The sequence below is a fragment of the Delphinus delphis genome, chromosome 2, assembly GCF_949987515.2.
Source record: "Delphinus delphis chromosome 2, mDelDel1.2, whole genome shotgun sequence".
NCBI classification, from domain to species: domain Eukaryota; kingdom Metazoa; phylum Chordata; class Mammalia; order Artiodactyla; family Delphinidae; genus Delphinus; species Delphinus delphis.
Window position 1 is genome coordinate 62746855 of NC_082684.1, and position 21175 is coordinate 62768029.

Below are 21175 nucleotides of genomic sequence, written 5' to 3' on the forward strand. Positions count from 1 at the left end.
AGAATGGAGCCAGCTCTAGGATTGTCCTTGCGCGTGAGAGGAGATGAACACACACCCTGCAGACGACATAGCACATTATTCACCGCTCTTACCTTTCTCTTGCTGGGAGTACATGCATGGCAATTGCATAGTTTTACGTATCTATTCCTCAGAAGTCTACGGAAAAGACTAGATATGTAGCTTCTAAAGTTAGAAAGTAAGGGAAGATTGAGCCTATTAAATTTCCTAAGGATTGAACTTTTGTTAGAAATTGAATTTATGAAAAGTTTTTAACTGAAATGTGTCTAATCCAGGTTCCCATGTAGATGAATTCTAAACACAGTTGGATAGAGATTATCTTGGGTAACCTTGAAGCACAGCATATGAAAAGAGAAACATTAACAGAGAAAAGATATAAATTGTATTTTGTTCCTAAAAAAAACCTAGATTATGTAAAGTTCTTTTCATTTATGAAACAGACATAAAATTCAAAAAAAAGTTAATGTATGTAAAGCACGAATTACAACAAAGTTAGTATTTGTTGCACGTTTTAAGATCTTTACCCATCACATTCAACATGGAAAAATTTGAATGTGGTAATGTTTTAAAAATTTTAAGGGCATTGCTTAACATACCATTGAAAAGATACAATTTTATGAGTATTTCCAGAGAATTACTTACTGATTTTAAATTATGATCCTTGAAAACAGTAAGTGTAATGTTCTTCACAGGTATATTTCCACAGCACTTTGTTCATTTTATAGCACTTATGACTTATATGTTTACACATCTATTTTTCACACTATGTTTTCAGCCTCTGAAGGGCAGGAACTGTGTCTTGTTCATCTTTGAACACAGAGTGTAGTAGGCATGGAATAAATGTGCGAATGAATGGATAGGACCTGGCTGATAGTTAATTACTGGACTTTTAAAGTATGTTAACTTTGTTCGAAAGCACTGACTAGGTGGAATCTTAACTCTAGTCTGTAATGGTTAAGTCCCGGTTCTAAAGGGAAGCGTGGGAAGAAGGAGCCCTGAAGGCCACGTCAGCTTCATGCATGCAGGCCGTTTACACGTGAAGGTCATGGTGGGCCTGTAGCGTGAGGTGAACAGGTGGGTCTGGCTGGAAAATTAAATTGCAAACACATTTTGGAGGGCCTTGAAGGTCACATTAACCTGTTTGTAATTCCAATGTCATTGGGGCACAGTTAAGTCTTTGCGAAAGAAACCTAGAATGGGTTTCTGTCTGGTGACACTGTGAAGTTGTGAGTTGGAGAGAGTTCGGAGTCAAAGAAAGTAGTTTAGGAAACATGTCATTGTCCATACCAGGGAGAAATGAAGGTCTAATTAGGGCAGTGGGACTAGAAGGGAAGAAACATTTAAGGCACTCCATCTGTAACCCTTAGCAATTGGTTACCCTTTAAAACTGATTAGAAGTAAGGAAGGGGGTTGGTCATGAAAAAGGCCTCCTTACCACTGAGTTTTCTTAGAGCATGGGTTTTCTGAACCTCATGTATGTGTTTAATCACCTTCTCTTTGGGACACAGGCATTATAAATGTAGCTATAAATTACCTGCTAACTTAAAATAGTGGGAGAGTAGAGACAATTTTTAATTATCTCTGTCCAGCTGTTTAGTGTGTTGTGCTCTCAAATATTTTCTCTCAGGTACCAAGACTTGTTAAAATTTCTGCCTTTTACATTGAGATTTCCTTGTACCCAAACAGAATAAATGTTAAAGCTGGTCCAGTGTATCCACAACAAATATGTTTCTAAGTGTTCAGCGTGTTGAAATATTCTGCTCAGACCTAAAATAAGCCCCCAAAGGCCGCACTGTACTGTTTTTAAGTCATTGAACCACTGATGTCCTTGTTTTGATACTTTTCACTTTGGTTTCATGATATATTAATAATCTGATTGCTCAATGACATGGAAACTGTCCATATTTTACAGATTAAGCTGTTAGGAAAACAAGGGGAAGTATATTTTCATCAGGGTGTAAAAAACCACCTTGTGGGAAGGTAGGCGACTGAGTAGTGACCAAATTAATCATTAAGCCCTTACCTGCCCATAGGCCCCACCACAGGTATCCAGCTCAGTTTGGCACAGGAAGGAGCATGTTTATATAGGTACTTTCTTCCCCATATTTAATAATTCCAACACTTAACTGATTTCCCACTTATTATAAACTACTGATAAGAGGCATACCTCAGTATTCTTTGAAAATAGCTTTTGACACAAAGGAAAATCAGGATTTTTACTTTCTCTTGTAAATCACAGTGGTCACAAATGTTCAAGAGAAAATTTTGCCACCTATGTTGACAGTTTCTTTGTCAGATGTACTAATACACTAATTTGCCATTCAAGAGCTTGTGGTTCTGTGAAACTAAGAACAAAGTCTAGAAATAATTCATTAGGTCAGGGTTTAAAAAACACACAGCAGTGTGTTGGTGAGAATGTTATCAGCTTCAAGTAATAGAAGTTTATACTCAAACTGGTTCTAACAGTATGGAAATAATCTTATAAAATGTGAAGTTCAGCAGAATGCAGTCTTCAGGGTAAATTGATTTACTGGGCTAAATCATGATTGTCAAAGAACTGAGCTCTTTCCCCTCTCAGCTCTGTTTGGTGTTGGCTCTTTCCCCAGGCAGATGGCAAGATAGCTACAGTGCTTTCTGGTGTCCTAACCAGATAACAGCAGTGTCCAGAAGAACTGCCTCCTTTGAGGGCTTTCTCTTAGAAGTGAGGAAGTTTCTTCCAGAAGTTCTCCCCCTAATCCCCAGCTGACTCTCCTTAATTATTGGCCAGAATTGGGCCCATGCCCATTTTGGTCACTGACAAGACCAGTGGGGTGGAATCAGTATTCCTCTGAGTCACATAGAGGAACAGTAGACAGCTGCTCACTTAGACAACCACAGTGTCCCTTATAGTCAATCAAGGGTGTGTGTGTATGTGTGTGTTTTCACCCCTTTGCCTGGTATTCTAAATTCTGTTTCCCTCTGTCTATTGCTGCTTCACTTGTTCAATATCCTGGGATAGAAATGTTAAAGAAAGGAAACTAAGTAGGAAATCCACAGAGCACCTCTTTCCACAATCACTCAGCCTCATTAGAAGCTGGGAATTAATGGGTAAGTGTGTGTAGTCAGGGACAAGCATGTTGCTGTGATGTTACTATTGTATACTTTTAATACCATCTCTGGAGGGTAACTTCCAAAGTAGAAAAAGGCAGATATTAGTTACAGATAGTGCTAGGTGACTTTGTGGGCTTTATTTCTGCCAGGGTTCTCCTTATTTTGTTCACTATTCTATAATGGAAAATTGTTTAGATTTTCTAAGCATTGATTACTTATTATTTTTTTACTTTTAATCTAGCACTTTTCTGGAAAAAGAAGAAAAGTTCAACCACCTCAAGTAAGTTACTACATTTTTATTTTGTTTCTGAAATAGTTTGATTGGTTTTATACCTTTCTTATTAATAAAAGTTTCTACTGTGGTTGTGGACTTGTTTGTGGATTTAAGGACTGAAAAAAAAAAGAGCAACATAAATTAATGTGTTGAATTAGAGAAATAATTTTAAGCGTGTGGAATGACTCAGATGGGCCAAATAAGTATTAAAATCTATCCAGATGTTAATTGTAGAAGAAAATATCAGTTACAAAATGCTGAAAAATAATAAATGCTCAAGTAATTTAAATCTCATCCCTTCCCTTCTGCCCCATTTTTTGATTGGGATGTTTGTTTTTTGCTGTTGAGTTGTGAGAGCTGTTTATGTATTTTGAATATTAATCCCTTATCAGTCATATCATTTGCAAATATTTTCTCCCATTCAGTAGGTCTTTTCATTTAGTTGATGGTTTCCTTTTCTGTGCAAAAGCTTTTAAGTTTAATAGAGCCTTATTTGTTTATTTTTGCTTTTATTTCCTTTGTTTTAGGAGACAGATCCAAAAAATTATTGCTGTGATTTATATCAGAATGTTCCACCTATGTTTTCCTCTAAAAGTTGTATGGTTTCCAGTCTTACATTTAGGTCTTTAATACATTTGGAGTTTATTTTTGTATATGGTGTTAGAGAATGTCCTAATTTCATTCTTTTACATGTATCTGTCCAATTTTCCCAGCACTACTTATCAAAGAGGCTGTCTTTTCTCCATTGTATAATCTTGCCTCCTTTGTTGTAGATTAATTGACCATAGGTGTGTGGGTTTATTTCTGGGCTTTCTATTCTGTTCCACTGATCTATGTGTCTGTTTTTTGCGCCAGTACTATACTGTTTTGATTACTGTAGCTTTGTAGTACAGTCTGAAGTCATAGAGCCTGATTTCTCCAGCTTTGTTGTTTGGCTGTTCAGTCTTTTGTGGTTTCATACAAATTTTAAGATTATTCATTTTAGTTCTGTGAAAAATGCCATTGGTATTTTGATAGGGATTGCATTGAATCTGTAGATTGCCTTGTAATATGGTCTTTTAGCAATATTAATTCTTTCAATCCATGAACACGGTATATCTTTCCATCTATGTTGTTTTCAGTTCCTTTCATCAGTGTCTTATAGTTTTCTTAAGTACAAGTCTTTTACCTCCTTAGGTAGGTTTATTCCTAGGTATTTTCTTCTTTTTGATGGAATTGTTTCCTTAATTTCTTTCTAATAATTCATTGTTAATATGTAGAATTCAACAGATTTATATATATTAGTTTTGTATCCTGCAACTTTACCAAATTCATTGATTAGCTCTACTAGTTTTTTGGTGGCACCCATAGGATTTTCTGTGTATAGTGTCATGTCATCTGCAAACAGTGACAATTTTACTTCTTCCTTTCCACTTTGGATTCCTTTTCTTTCTTTCTTTTTTCTTTTTTCTTTTTTTTTTTTGCTGTGACTAGGAGTTACAATACTATGTTGAATAAAAGTGGTGAGAGTGGACATCCTTTTATCTTAGAGGAAATGCTTTCAGCTTTTCACCATTGAGTATGATGTTAGTTGCAGGCTTGTCATATATGACCTTCATTATGTTGAGGTATGTTCCCTTTATGCCCACTTTCTGGAGAGTTTTTATCATAAATGTTGAATTTTGTCAAAAGGTTTTTCTGCATCTATTGAGATGTTCATATGGTTTTTATTCAGTTTGTTAATGTGTATCACATTGATTTGCAGATATTGACAAATGCTTGCATCTCTAGGATAAATCCCACTCGATCATGGTATATGATCCTTTTAATATATTGTTGAATTTGGTTTGCCAGTATTTTGTTCAGGATTTTTGTATCTGTGTTCATCAGTGATATTAGCCTGTAATTTTCTTTTTTTGTAGTATCTTTGTCTGGTTTTGGTATCAGGGTGATGATGGCCTTGTAGAATGAGTTTGGAAGCTCTGCAGTTATTTGGAGTAGTTTAAGAAGGATAGGTGTTAATTCTCTAAATGTTTAGTAAAATTCACCTCTGAGGCCATCTTGTCCTGGATTTTTGTTGTTGGGGATTTTTAAAATTACTGATTCAATTTCATTACTGGTAATTGGTCTGTTGATATTGGTACTATTTCTTCTGGGTTCAGTATTGGGAAATTGTACATTTCTAGGAATTTGTCCATTTTGGCATATAGTTTTTCATAGTAGTCTCTTATGATTCTTTGTATTTCTGTGGCGTTGGCTGTAACTTCTCCTTTTCCATTTCTGATTTTATTGATTGGGCCCTCTTTTCTCTTGATGAGTCTAGCTAAAGGTTTACCTATTTTATTGATTTTTTTGGTTTGTTTCTATTTTATTTATTTCTACTCTGATCTTTATGATTTATTTCCTTCTACTAACTTTGAGTTTTGTTTGTTCTTTTTCTAGTTGCTATAGATGTAAGGTTTAGGTTGTTTATTTGAGGTTTTTGTTTCCTGAGATAACCTTGTATTGCTGTAGATTTCCCTCTTAGAACTGATTTTGCTGTATTCCACAGATTTTGGAATGTTGTATTTTCGTTATCATTTGTCGGCAGGTATTTTTTTTTATTTCCTCTTTGATTTCTTCAGTGATCCATTGGTTATTTAGTAGCATATTGTTTTTTTAGTAGGCTCCATGTGTTTGTGTCTTTTGCAGGTGATTTTTTTGTTTGGTTGTTGATTTCTAGTCCCATAGTGTTGTGGTTGGAAAAGATACTTGATATGATTTCAATTTTCTTAAATTTACCAAGGCTTGTTTTGTAGCTTAGCTGTGATCTATCCTGGAGTCTGTTCATGTGCACTTAAAAAGAATGTGTGTTCTGCTGCTTTCAGAAGGAATGTTCTCTGTATATGAATAAGTTCTTCTGGTCCAATGTGTCATTTAAGGCCAGTGATTCCTTATTGATTTTCTATCTGGGTGATCTGTCTGTTGATATAAGTGGGGTGTTAAAGTCCCCTACTATTATCGTGTTACTGTCAATTTCTCCTTTTATGTCTGTTAATATTTGCTTTATGTATTTAGGTGCTCCTATGCTGGGGTGCATATGTATTTACAATTGTTAAATCTTTTTCTTGGATCGATCCCTTGATCATTATGTAATGTCCTTCTTTGTCTCTTGGAACAGTCCTTATTTTAAAGTCTATTTTGTATGATATAAATATTGCTACTCCAGCTTTCTTTTGATTTCCATGTGCATGGACTACCTTTTCCCATCCTTTCAATTTCAGTCTGTGTGAGTCTTTAGATATGAAGTGAGTCTCTTGTAGGCAGCATATATAGAGGTCTTGCTTTTTATCCATTTAGCCATTGTCATTTGATTGTGGCATTTAGTCCATTTATATTTAAAGTAATTATTGATATGTACTTGTTGACATTTTGTTAATTGTTTTGGGGTTGTTTTTTGTAGGTAATTTTTGTTTGCTTTTTTTTTTCTTGTGACTTGATGACTGTCTTTAGTGTTATATTTGGATTTGTCTTTCTTCTCTGTGTATATATCTATTACAGATTTTTGGTTTGTGGTTACCATGAGGTTTTTATATAGCAGACTATATATATATATATATATATATATATACACACACACACACACACACACACACACACACACACACACACACATATATATACATGATTGTTTTAAGTTGTTGATCTCTTATTTCAAATGCATTTTAACAACCCTGCCTTTGTCCTCTCTTTCCCTCATGATTACTGTTTTTGATGTCATATTGTTACATCTGATTTTTTTGTGTATCCCTTAATTGTTTATTGTGGATGTTAGATGATTTTACTACTTTTGTCTTTTAACCTTCTTACTGTCTTTGTGCATGGATGATTTACTACCTTTACTGTATGTTTCCCTTTATTGATGAGCCTTTTCCTTTTGTAATTTTCACATTTCTATTTGTGGCCTTTTGTTTTTGCTTCTAGACACTCCTTTAACATTTCTTGTAAAGCTTATTTGGTGCTGCTGAACTCTTAGCTTTTGCTTGTCTGTAAAGCTTTTGATCTCTCCATCAAATCTGAACAAGAGCGTTGCTGCATAGAGTATTCTTGGTTGTAGGTTTTTCCCTTTTATCTCTTTAAATATATCATGCAACTCCTTTCTGATCTACAGACTTTCTGCTGAAAAATCACTTGAAAGCCATAAGGGAATTCCCTTTTATGTAACTTGTTGCTTTTTCCTTGCTACTTTTAACTTTAATTTTTGCCATTTTAATTACAGTGTGTTTTGGTGTGTTCCTCTTTGGGTTAATCCTGAGTGGCATTCTCTGTGCTTCCTAGACTTGGATGTCTGTTTCCTTTCCCAGATTAGGGAAGTTTTCAGCTATTATGTCTTCAAATATGTTCTCGGCCCTTTTCTCTCTTTTCTTCTAGGACCCCTATAATGCAAACATTAGTGTGCTCAGTGTTGTCCCAGAGGTCTCCTGAGCTGTCCTCATTTCTTTTCATTCATTTTTCTTTTGTTTGTTCAGCATCAATGATTTCCACTACTCTGTATTCCAGCTCACTTGATCCATTCCTCTCTTTCATTTAGTCTACTGTTGATTCCTTCTAGTGTATTTTTCATTTCAGATATTGTATTCTTCATCTCTGTTTGGTTGTTCTTTATGTTTTCTAACTCTTTGTTAATAACTTCTAACTTCTCTCTCTGTGCATCCATTCTTCTCCTGAGCTCTTTGGTCATATTTACAATCACTACCTGAACTCTTTCTCAGGTAGATTTCCTGTCTCCACTTCACTTAGTTCTTCTCGTGTTTTATCTTGTTCTTTTGTCTGGAACATGTTCCTTTGTTGTCTCATTTTGCCTGAGTTGCTGTTTTTACTTTTATGTATCTGGTGGTTGGTTATGTTTCCCAACAATGGAGAATTGGCCTTTTGTTACCTGAGCTATGTGCTCTAGGGGTTCCCCCTATGAGGGCTGCATGGGTCCTTCTGTTGCGGCTGGCTATGTGGGTGGACTAGTAGGCTTGGTTGGCCCCTAGTCTGGTTGGCTGCCAGGCCCTGCCTTGTGTGGAGGCTGTCAACCACAGGTAGGTGGTACTGGGTCACACGGTGGCTGACTGCAGAACCCCAGGTAACCCTGGAGCTAATTTTGCCCCACTGGTGGCTGGAGTCAAGTTCCAGGACACTCCAGGGCTGTTGCCTGCACATGGTGGGTGAATCCAGGTCCTGCAGCTAGTGCTGACCTACTGGCAGGCAGAGCCAGGTCCTGGAGTCTTAATTCTATGGCCAAGGTGACCCAGAGCTAGTGTTGCATCACTGGTGGGTGGGGCCAGTTCCTGACACAGTTGAGTGTGGCATCCAGGACATCCTGAAGCTTGTGTTGGCCTGCTACTGGGCAGGGCCAAGCTGGTCCCAGTTTAAAGTGTGGCCTACTGGTAGGCAGTCTGGGTATGCAGGCTGTGGAGCTGTGGTTTTCTTGTGGTTGGTGTCTGTCCCTTGGTGGGTGAGACTGGTTCAGAGGTTAAAGCGGGCTTCCAGGGCAGTGCCGGGGCCCAGGGGTTTCTGGGACTGGTGCCTGCCCACTTGTGGGTGGAGCTGGGTCCTGGATCCTCTGGTTGCCAGGGCTGTGTCCAGAGGTAGCCATTGGCTGAGGAGGTCTTAAGGCAGCCTGTCTGCTGGTGAGTGGGGCTGTGTCCCGGCCCATTTAGTTGCTTTGGCCTGAGGCATCCCAGCACTGGTGCCTACAGGCTGCTGAGCTAGAACGGGGCTGGGTCCTGCGGCTAATAATCTAGAGGGAGGATTCCACAATACCACTTGCTAGCACCAGTGTTGTCCACATGTTAGAACAGGCTTCTAAAAATGGCTGGCCCACCAGCCAGTGGCTGTGTAACCAGGGTGAGCTACAACTAATTTCTGTCTCTCTGGATGACTCTGCAAGATCAGAAGGTTGGTCTGACCCAGGCTCCTGTCAAATTTCTGATTCTGCTCTGGATCCTAGAGTGTGTGAAATTTTGTGTGTGCCCTTTAAGAGTGAAGTTTTTATTTCCCCAACCCTGTGGGATTCCCAAAAGCCATCCCTGCTGGGCTTCAAAGCCAAATGCTCTGGGCTGGTCTTCTCTCTGCAGTATATGTTGGTTGTCTTATAATTTGTTGATGATTTCCTTTGCTATGCAAAAGCTTTTAAGTTTGATTAGGTCTTGTTTATTTTTACTATTACTTCTTTTGCTTTGAGAGACTGATCTAAGAAATTGCTGTGATTTATGGCTGAAAAATGTTTTGCCTGTGTTTTTCTTCCAGGAGTTTTATTGGTGTCATGTCCTATATTTACGGCTTTAAACTATTTTCGGTTTACTTTTCTATATGGTGTGGGGGAGTGACTTGATATACATATAGCTGTGCAGCTTTCCCGCACCACATGCTGAAGAGACTGTCTTTTTTCTTTTTCTTTTTTTTTAACATCTTTATTGGAGTATAAGTGCTTTACAATGGTGTGTTAGTTTCTGCTTTATAACAAAGTGAATCAGCTATACACATACATATATCCCCATATCTCCTCCCTCTTGCGTCTCCCTCCCACCCTCCCTATCCCACCTCTCTGGTCACAAAGCACTGAGCTGATCTCCCTATGCTATGTGACTGCTTCCCACTAGCTATCTATTTTACATTTGGTAGTGTATATAAGTCCATGCCACTCTCTAACTTCGTATCAGCTTAACCTTCCGCACCCTGTGTCCTCTAGTTCATTCTCTACATCTGCATCTTTATTCCTGTCCTGCCCCTAGGATCTTCATCATGATTTTTTTTTCCTTTAGATTCCGTATATATGTGTTAGCATACGGTATTTGTTTTTGTCTGACTTACTTCACTTTGTATGACAGACTAGGTCCATCCACCTCACTACAGATAACTCAATTTCATTTCTTTTTATGGCTGAGTAATATTCCATTGTATATATGTGCCACATCTTTATCCATTCATCTGTCGATGAACACTTAGGTTGCTTCCATGTCCTGGCTATTGTAAATAGAGCTGCAATGAACGTTGTGGCACATGACCCCTTTTGAATTATGGTTTTCTCAGGGTATATGCCCAGTAGGGGGATTGCTGGGTAGTTCTATTTTTAGTTTTCTAAGGAACCTCCATACTGTTCTCCATAGTAGCTGTATCAGTTTACCTTCCCACCAACAGTGCAAGAGTGTTCACTTTTCTCCACACCCTCTCCAGCATTTATTGTTTGTAGATTTTTTGATGCTGGCCATTCTGACTGGTGTGAGGTGATACCTTATTGTTGTTTTCATTTGCATTTCCTTAATGATTAATGATGTTGAGCATTCTTTCATGTGTTTGTTGACTATCTGTATATCTTCTTTGGAGAAATGTCTGTTTAGGTCTTCTGCCCATTTTTGGATTGGGTTGTTTGTTCTTTTGATATTGAGCTGCATGAGCTGCTTGTAAATTTTGGGGATTAATCCTTTGTCAGTTGCTTCATTTGCAAATATTTTCTCCCATTCTGAGAGTTGTCTTTTCCTCTTGTTTATGGTTTCCTCTCCTGTGCAAAAGCTTTAAGTTTCATTAGGTGCCATTTGTTTATTTTTGTTTTTATTTCCATTTCTCTAGGAGGTGGGTCAAAAAGGATCTTGCTGTGATTTATGTCATAGAGTGTTCTGCCTATGTTTTCCTCTAAGAGTTTTATAGTGTCTGACCTTAGATTTAGGTCTTTAATCCATTTTGAGCTTATTTTTGTGTATGGTGTTAGGGAGTGATCTAATCTCATACTTTTACATGTACCTGTCCAGTTTTCCCAGCACCACTTATTGAAGAGGCTGTCCTTTCTCCACTGTACATTCCTGCCTCCTTTATCAAAGATAAGGTGACCATATGTGCGGGGGTTTATCTCTGGGCTTTCTATCCTGTTCCATTGATGTATCTTTCTGTTTTTGTGCCAGTACCATACTCTCTTGATTACTGTAGCTTTGTAGTATAGTCTGAAGTCAGGGAGCCTGATTCCTCCAGCTCCATTTTTCGTTCTCAAGATTGCTATGGCTATTCAGGGTCTTCTGTGTTTCCATACAAATTGTGAAATTTTTTGTTCTAGTTCTGTGAAAAATGCCAGTGGTAGTTTGGTAGGGATTGCATTGAATCTGTAGATTGCTTTGGGTAGTAGAGTCATTTTCACAATGTTGATTCTTCCAATCCAAGAACATGGTATATCTCTCCATATCTCTCCATCTATTTGTATCATCTTTAATTTCTTTCATCAGTGTCTTATAATTTTCTGCGTACAGGTCTTTTGTCTCCTTCGGTAGGTTTATTCCTAGATATTTTATTCTTTTTGTTGCAGTGGTAAATGGGAGTGTTTCTTGATTTCACTTTCAGATTTTTCATCATTAGTGTATAGGAATGCAAGAGATTTCTGTGCATTAATATTGTATCCTGCAACTTTACCAAATTCATTGATTAGCTCTAGTAGTTTTCTGGTAGCATCTTTAGGACTCTCTATGTATAGTATCATGTCATCTGCAAATAGTGACAGCTTTACTTCTTCTTTTCCGATTTGGATTCCTTTTATTTCCTTTTCTTCTCTGATTGCTGTGGCTAAAACTTCCAAAACTATATTGAATAAGAGTGGTGAGAGTGGGCAACCTTGTCTTGTTCGTGATCTTAGTGGAAATGTTTTCAGTTTTTCACCATTGAGGATGATGTTGGCTGTGGGTTTGTCATATATGGCCTTTATTATGTTGAGGAAAGTTCCCTCTGTGCCTACTTTCTGCAGGGTTTTTCTCATAAATGGGTGTTGAATTTTGTCAAAAGCTTTCTCTGCATCTATTGAGATGATCATATGGTTTTTATCCTTCAATTTGTTAATATGGTTTATCACATTGATTGATTTGCGTACATTGAAGAATCCTTGCATTCCTGGAATAAACCCCACTTGATCATGGTGTATGATCCTTTTAATGTGCTGTTGGATTCTGTTTGCTAGTATTTTGTTGAGGATTTTTGCATCTATGTTCATCAGTGATATTGGCCTGTAGTTTTCTTTCTTTGTGACATTCTTATCTGGTTTTGGTATCAAGGTGATGGTGGCCTCGTAGAATGAATTTGGGAGTGTTCCTCCCTCTGCTATATTTTGGAAGAGTTTGAGAAGGATAGGTGTTCACTCTTCTCTAAATGTTTGATAGAATTCGCCTGTGAATCCATCTGGTCCTGGGCTTTTGTTTGTTGGAAGATTTTTAATCACAGTTTCAACTTCAGTGGTTGTGATTGGTCTGTTCATATATTCTATTTCTTCCTGATTGAGCCTTGGCAGGTTGTGAACTTCTAAGAATTTGTCCATTTCTTCCAGGTTGTCCATTTTATTGGCATATAGTTGCTTGTAGTAATCTCTGATGATCTTTTGTATTTCTGCAGTGTCATTTGTTACTTCTCCTTTTTCATTTCTAATTCTATTGATTTGAGTCTTCTCCCTTTTTTTCTTGATGAGCCTGGCTAATGGTTTATCAATTTTGTTTATATTCTCAAAGAACCAGCTTTTAGTTTTATTGATCTTTGCTATCATTTCCTTCATTTCTTTTTCATTTATTTGTGATCTGATCTCAATGATTTCTTTCCTTCTGCTAATTTGGGGGTTTTTTGTTCTTCTTTCTCTAGTTGCTCTAGGTGTAAGGTTAGGTTGTTTGAGTTGTTTCTTGTTTCTTGAGGTAGGATTGTATTGCTATAAACTTCCCTCTTAGAACTGCTTTTGCTGCATCCCATAGGTTTTGGGTTGTTGTGTTTTCATTGTCATTTGTTTCTGGGTGTTTTTTGATTTTGTCTTTGATTTCTTCAGTGATTTCTTGGTTATTTAGTAGTGTATTGTTTAGCCTCCATGTGTTTGTATTTTTTACAGAATTCTTTCTGTAATTTATATCTATTCTTATAGCATGGTGGTCAGGTATGATACTTGATATGATTTCAATTTTCTTAAATTTACCAAGGCTTGATTTGTGACCCAAGATATGATCTATCCTGGAGAATGTTCCATGAGCACTTGAGAAGAAAGTGTATTCTGTTGTTTTTGGGTGGAATGTCCTAGAAATATCAATTAAGTCCATCTTGTTTAATGTATCATTTAAAGCTTGTGTTTCCTTATTTATTTTCATTTTGGATGATCTGTCCATTGGTAAAAATTGGGTGTTAAAGTTCCCTACTATTATTTTGTTACCATCGATTTCCCCTTTTATGGCTGTTAGCATTTGTCTTATGTATTGAGGTGCTCCTATGTTGGGTGCATAAATATGTACAATTTTTATATCTTCTTCTTGGATCGATCCCTTGATCATTATGTAGTGTCCTTCTTTGTCTCTTGTAATAGTCTTTATTTTAAAGTCTATTTTGTCTGATATGAGAATTGCTACTCCAGCTCTGTTTGTTTTCCATTTGCATGGAATATCTTTTTCCATCCCCTCACTTTCAGTCTGTATGTGTCCCTAGGTCTGAAGTGGGTCTCTTGTAGACAGCATATGTACGGGTCTTGTTTTTGTATCCATTTACCCAGTGTATGTCTTTTGGCTGGAGTATTTAATCCATTTACATTTAAGGTTATTATCAATATGTATGTTCCTATGACCATTTTCTTAATTGCTTTGAGTTTATTATTGTAGGTCTTTTCCTTCTCTTTTGTTTCCTGCCTAGAGAAGTTCCTTTAGCATTTGTTGTAGAGATGGGTTGGTGGTGCTGAATTCTCTTAACTTTTGCTTGTCTGTAAAGCCTTCGATTTCCCCTTCAAATCTGAATGAGATCCTTGCTGGGTAGAGTAATCTTGGTTGTAGGTTTTTCCCTTTCATCACTTTAAATATGTCCTGCCACACCCTTTTGGCTTGCAGAGTTTCTCCTGAAAGATCAGTTGTTTACCTTATGGGGATCCCCTTGTATGTTATTTGTTGTTTTTTTCATTGCTGCTTTTAATATTTTTCCTTTGTAGTTAATTTTTGATAGTTTGATTAATATGTGTCTTGGCATCTTTCTCCTTGGATTTATCCTGTATGAGACTCTGCGCTTCCTGGACTTGACTGGCTATTTCCTTTCCCACATTAGGGAAGTTTTCAACTATAATCTCTTCAAATATTTTCTCAGTGTCTTTCTTTTTCTCTTTTTCTTCTGGGACCCCTATAATTCGAGTGTTGGTGTGTTTAATGTTGTCCCAGAGGTCTCTGAGACTGTCCTCAATTCTTTTCATTCTTTTTTCTTTATTCTGCTCTGCACTAGTTATTTCCACTCTTTTATCTTCCAGGTCACTTACCTGTTTTGCCTCAGTTAACCTGCTATTGATTCCTTCTAGAGAATTTTAAATTTCATTTATTCTGCTGTTCATCATTGTTTGCTCTTTAGTTCTTCTAGTTCCTTGTTAAACCTTTCTTGTATTTTCTCCATTCTATTTCCAAGATTTTGAATCATCTTTGCTATCATTATGCTGAATTCTTTTTCAGGTAGATTTCCTCATCGTTTGTTTGGTTTGGTGGGTTTTTACCTTGCTCCTTCATCTGCTCTGTGTTTCTCTGTCTTCTCATTTTGCTCAATTTACCGTGTTTGGGGTCTCCTTTTCACAGGCTGCAGGTTTGTAGTTTCCGTTGTTTTTGGTCTCTGCCCCCCTTCAGTAAGTTTGGTTCAGTGGGTTGTGTAAGCTTCCTGGTGGAGGGGACTGGTGCCTGTGTTCTGTTGGATGAGGCTGGATCTTGTCTTTCTGATGGGCAGAAGTACATCTGGTGATGTGTTTTGGGGTGTCTGTGAACTTATTATGATTTTAGGCAGCCTCTCTGCTAATGGGTGGTGTTGTTTTCCTGTCTTGCTAGTTGTTTGGCATGGGTTGTCCAGCACTGGAGCTTGCTGGTCGTTGAGTGGAGCTGGGTCTTAGTGTTGAGATGGAGATCTCTGGGAGAGCTCTCGCTGATTTATATTATGTGGGACCAGGGTGTCTCTGATGGACCAATGTCTTGAACTCGGCTCTCCCACCTTAGAGGCACAGGCCTGACACCTGCTCAGAGCACCAAGACTGTGTCAGCCTCATGGCTGCTAGTTTTGGAGGGTCTCCTGCATGGGTGGGGGGCAGTTGTTGCTCACCACAGGGACACGGACACTGGCAGCAGAAGTACTGGGAAGTAGTCCTTGGCTTTAGCCTTCCTGGAGTCTGTCATTTTCCCCACCAAAAAAAACCTGTCTTTTTTCCATTGTGTATTCTTACCTCCCTGGTCTGTAGATCAATTGACCATAGGTGCATTGGTTTATTTCTGAGTTCTCTGTTCTGTTCCATTGATCTATTTGTCTGTTTTTTTGCCAATACAGAGCTGTGTTGGTTATTGTAGCTTTTTAGTATAGTTTGAAGTCTGGAAGTATTATACCTCCAGCTTTGTTCTTTTCCTTCAGGAGAGCTTTGGCAATTCTGGATCTTTTGTGTTTCCATGTAACTTTTAGGTTTATGTGTTAGGTCTGTGAAAAGTGTCATAGGTATTTTGATGGAGATTGCATTAAGTCTGTAGATTGCTTGGGAAGTATGGCCATTTTATCAGCATATAGGTCTTTCACCTCCTTGGTTAAGTTATTCCTAGGTTTTTTTTGTTTTGGTTTTTTGTTTTCGACATGGTTTTATATGGGCCTTTAAAAATTTTTTTCTGATATTTCATTATTAGTGTAAAGACATGCAATAGATTTCTTTATATTAATCTCATATCCTGCTACCTTACTGAATTCATTATCAGTTCTAATAGTTTTTGTGTGGAGACTTCAGGGTTCTCTACGTAGAGTACCATGTCACCTGCAAATAGTGACAGTTCTAATTTTCACTTCCAATCTGGATACCTTTTATTTCTTTTTCTTGTCTGATTGCTGTGGTAGGACTTCTAATAGTATGTTAAATGGAGGTGGTAAGAGTAGGCATCAGTGGCTCGTTCCTGAATTTAGCTGGAAGGCTTTGAGATTTTCACCCTTGAATATTCTGTTGGCTGTGGGTTTGTCATAAATGCCCTTTATTATGGTGAGATATTTTCACTTTGTGAGTTTTTATCATGAATAGATGCTGAATTTTTTCAAATGCTTTTTCTGCATCTATTGAGATGATCATGTGTTGTCTTTCCTTTTGTTAATGTGGTGTATCACATTGATTTGCATATATTGAACCATCCTTGTGACTGTGGTATGAATCCCACTTGATCATGGTGCATGATCCTTTGAAGGTATTGTTGGATTCGGTTTGCTAATATTTTGTTGAGGCTTTTGCATCTATATTTGTTAGAAATATTGGCCAGTAATTTTCTTATTTTATAGTGTCTTTTTCTGGTTTTGGCATCAGGGTGATGGTGGCCTCATAGAATGAATTTGGGAGAGTTCCCTCCTCTTTGAGAAGGATAGGTATGAGTTCTTCTTTCTATGTTTGGTAGAATTCCCCAGTGAATCCGTTTGGTCCTGGACTTCTGTTTGCAGGGAGTTTTGTGTTGTTTTTTTTTAATTCGAGATTCTATTTCACTTTTAGTGATTGGTCTGTTCAAATTATGTTTCCTCTTGACTCAGTTTTGGCAGCTGTGTTTCTAGAACCTTGTCCGTTTCTTCTAGTTTGTCCAATTTGTTGGCATATAACTGTTCGTAGTATTTGGTATCAGTTGTTATATCTCTTCATTTTGTATTTTGTTTGGGTCCTCTTTTTCTTGGGGAACCTGGCTTGAGGTTTGTCGATTTTGTTCGTCTTTTAAAAAAACCACCTCTTGGTTTTATTGATATTTTGTATTTTTGTTTGACCTCTTTTATTTATTTCCTCTCATCTTGATTATTTCCTGTCTTCTGTTGACTTTGGGTTTTGTTTGTTCTTTTCCTAATTATTTTAGCTGGTAGGTTAGGTTGTTTAGGATTTTTCTTTCTTGAGGAAGGCCTATATCCCTATGAACTTCCCTCTTAGAACTGCTTTTGTTGCATCCCATAGATCTTGTAAAGTTGTGTTTTTCATTTCTGTTTGTTTGTCTTGGTATTTTTTGATTTCTTCTTTGATTTCATCATTCATCCACTGGTTTTTTAGTGCATGTTTTTTATTCTCCTTTTCCTGTTTTTGTCTCTGTGGTTGATTTCTAGTTTCATACCATTTTCAGTAAAAAAGATACTTGAAATAATTTCTGTCCTCTTAAATTTGTTGTGGCTTGTTTTGTGGCCTTATGGTCTATCCTAGAGAACATTCCATGCGTGCTTGATAAGAATGTGTATTCTGGGTTTGTTGGATGTAGCATCCTGTAGAAATCAATTAAGTCCAACTGGTATATTGTGTCATTTAGTACCTCTGTTGCCTTACTGATTTCCGGTCTGGATGAGCTGTCCTTTGATGTCAGTGGGCTGTTAAAGTCTCCTAGCATTATAGTCAACTTCTCCTTTTATGTCTGTTAGTATTTGTTTTATATATTTTACTTAACTTTCTTCTAAATTCATAGAGGCAGAAAGTTATCTACTGTGGTCTTCTTGAAGGATTGTTTCCTTGAAGGATTGTTTCTACGTGGGGACATTTCTGTGTAAACTGTATCCAGTGTCTTTGGTGCAAGGGATGGTTTTAGTATGGATGACAGCCATGTCTTTCCTCTGGGTGTGCTGGCCATTATCCCCTTAATAGGGGATGTGGTTGGTGTTGGAGTATCTAAAGCCTGTGCAGGGTGTGAGGCAGGGCTTTCTCTCTGCTGTTGCTGTCACTGCCCTGTCAAGGGTGGGGTCTATTTCACAGTTGTTGTAGAAGCCGAGAGGGTTGGGTTAGATCAGGCTTCTTTGCCCTTGAGTGTGTGCCCTGCCCCAAGGAGGTGATTGCTGAAGCAAGTGAGGCCCAGTGCAGTCAGAGAGAACCTATGCACTGCCTGTGTAGGTGTTTGTGGTTCTGCTTAGAAGCAGCCCAAGGCTACGTGTTTTCCTCTACTGTATTCGTCCCGGATCTAGTGCAAAGGTATGGCATGGAGGAGTGTTGTGACTGCAGGAATTGAGGTGGCTGCACTGCTGCCTGAGATCTGGGCTGCCTCTGTGGCAGTCTTCTCTTAGAATCTAGCACTAAGCTGCAGTGTGGACTGGACATTCCAGGGCACTCTCGCTAGGAGATGAACCACTGTGTTCCTGAGTGCTCTGACAATGGCTGCCCCTGCCCCACCCGGATCATACTCTAGGCACCCTGTTCTGTCTCTGCATCGCTAGACCAAGTCTTTTTCCCAGTGTTCAGTTGGCCCAGACCTCTCAGTCTGTGGTGTGGAGTGAACAGGGCCGGGGGTGTACACCCCTTCAGATTGGGAAGTGTAATGAGGCAGCATCCACCAGTGCAAGGCTCTCTCCACCCTGATTATTGGGAAGCCAGCACACGTACTCCTCCTGGGTAGAGTCTAGGTTTCTCCAGTCCTTCTCTCTGTCCCAGTGGATTTCCCAGCAGGCAAGGGCACTTCTCACCCCTGTGCAGGACCCCAGGACCGGAATTCAGGATTGTGGCCTAACCTGCTTGCTCCCCAATGCCAGGGTCCACCCATGCAAACCTTCTCTTCCTTACATATTCCTCCCAGGGGCACAGGTCCTGACCTGATGTGTTTTATTTTCTGTCGTACCTGGTTTTGTAGAGATCTTCCTTGAAGCTTTGGTTGTACAGTTCTTCTGCCAGGTTCCAGTTAGTTTTCCATGAGAACTGTTCCACATGTAGATGTATGTTTGATGTGTTTGTGTGGGGAGGTGAGCTCCACATCCTCCTCCTCTGCCATCTTGATCCCCCTCTCCTTATTTTTTGATTGTAAAATTTTGAGTATATTTGAGAGTATCCATTTTTTCCAGGAGAGGTAGTTGATTGCAGTTAATCTATCAAAAGAGAATTTCTAGTTATTTTAAGCAGTTAAACTAGTCCTAAATACTTTTTTTTTTAACTATTGATTATGAGAATAGTCAGTCAGTTGAAAAAATGTTTTTACAATCCTTTCAAAAAGTATAAAAGTTCCAGGAGAGCTTAGTCATTAGAAAAGCAAAAGTAAGAAATATTTAAGCCTTGTTATTTTATGCCTTTAAATTTATAGTATAGTCAACATTAATATATAGTTCAGTTTTTAAATTCTCATGAGAAAAAGGTATTTACCATGCTTTTGGATTTTTATATATTTATAGTACATTTAGAACTTCATCTGCATTAAGATACTTCAGCAATTTGTTATTGTTTACAGCAGAACTATTCACTGGCTGAACTTGATGAGAAAATTAGTGCCCTCAAGCAAGCTCTGCTCAGAAAATCAAGAGAAGCAGAATCTATGGTGACGCATCACCTTCCATGAAAAACTCCTCTGTTGTCATTTTACTTTTTTAGATATGTGTGTATAACTTACTTACATAGCCATTTAATTAATTGCAGTGTATTAATGTAGACGTCCCTCTGAAAGCAAGGTTTATTTTCATGTGAGTCCACTTTGCAGCAAGCAATCTTCAAATATTCCAGTGTACTTTAAAATAGTTAATGCATTGAAAATAGCAATGTTGGAATTTATTCCCTTCTGTTTTAAAGGAGGTATTTTGGAAATTGAAAAACTTAATTTGAAAGTACATCTTCATGTGTATGTGTGTGTTCACCACAGAAAGGAAGATTTATTTTGAATAGTGTTATTTAAGAAGACTTTATATTTGTAACATTGATACTAACCAGTTTTAGTTTAAACCAGTACTTTGTACATAATAGGCATTCAATAAAAATTTGGAGTTTTAAATGAATGCATATATTCTTTTCCAAGTGTCAATTTAATCTAAATAGTAGACCATACCTTTTATCCCTTTAGACTGTGTGACCTTAATCTATTTCCTTAGCTGTAAAATGTAAGATAATATATCCTACATTTGTTATGAACAGTAGTTGAAATCATACATGTACAGCTTTTGAAACTGGCCTAAAAGAAGTGCTTAGTAAATGTTAGCTATTTTATTACTATTGACTAAAACCAAGTGTGTCTTTGGAAAGTAGTTAAGATGTTACAACTTATATAGTTCCTCTCCCTTGAGAGCCTCACCTTTTTGGAGTGCCCCAGTTTTATATTAGGCAGCACATATATTTCCATAGTTGCAAACTAAACATTTAAAAGATGCAGCTACTACTCACACACTTATGATCAATTAATCTATGACATAGGAGGCAAGAATATACAACAGAGAAAACACAGTCTCTTCAACAAGTGGTGCTGGGAAAACTGGACAGCTACATGGAAAAGAATGAAATTAGAACATTCCCTCACACAATATACAAAAGTAAACTCAAAATGGTTAAAAGGCCTAAATATAAGACATGAAACCATAAAAAGAGCTGAGAACATAGGTGAAACAGTCTTTGACATAAATTCTAGCAATATTTTCTTGGATCAGTCTCCCAGTACAGAAGAAATAAAAGCGAAAATAAACACATGGGACCTAATTAAACTTGTAAGTTTTGCGTAGCAAAGAAAGCCATCAACAAAAAGACAACATACAGAATGGGAGAAGATACTTGCAAACGATGCGACTGACAAGGGGTTAATATTCAGACTATTTAAACAGCTCATAGAACTCTATCAAAAAAACCCAATCCAATCAAAAAATGGGCAGAAGACTTGAATAGACATTTTTCTGAAGGCAGAGATGGGTAACAGGCACATGAAAAGATACTCAACATCATTTCTCAGCTAACTACCAGAGAAATGCAAATCAAAACTACAATGAGGTATCACTTTACACCAGTCAGAATGGCCAGCATCAAAAAATCTACAAACAATAAATGATGGAGAGGGTGTGGAGAAAAGGGAACCCTCATACACTGTTGGTTGGGATGTAAATTGGTGCAGCACTGGGGAGGTTCCTTAA

At 37.8% G+C, this 21175-nt stretch overlaps 1 protein-coding gene across 4 annotated transcripts in view; it reads left to right on the forward strand.

Annotated features, from left to right (window-relative positions):
- Nucleotides 1-20059, forward strand: part of MBIP (MAP3K12 binding inhibitory protein 1) — a 35256-nt gene extending 15197 nt beyond the window's left edge. For 3 of the 4 annotated variants that reach the window (XM_060004666.1, XM_060004668.1, XM_060004669.1), the window contains 2 exons: nucleotides 3350-3388; nucleotides 19522-20059. In XM_060004666.1, coding sequence (XP_059860649.1) covers nucleotides 3350-3388; nucleotides 19522-19629 — 147 coding nt within the window. In that variant the 3' untranslated portion in view covers nucleotides 19630-20059. The remainder of the gene's footprint in view (nucleotides 1-3349; nucleotides 3389-19521) is intronic. The other variant, XM_060004667.1, reaches the window with a different exon arrangement.
- The last annotated feature ends 1116 nt before the right edge of the window (nucleotides 20060-21175 follow it).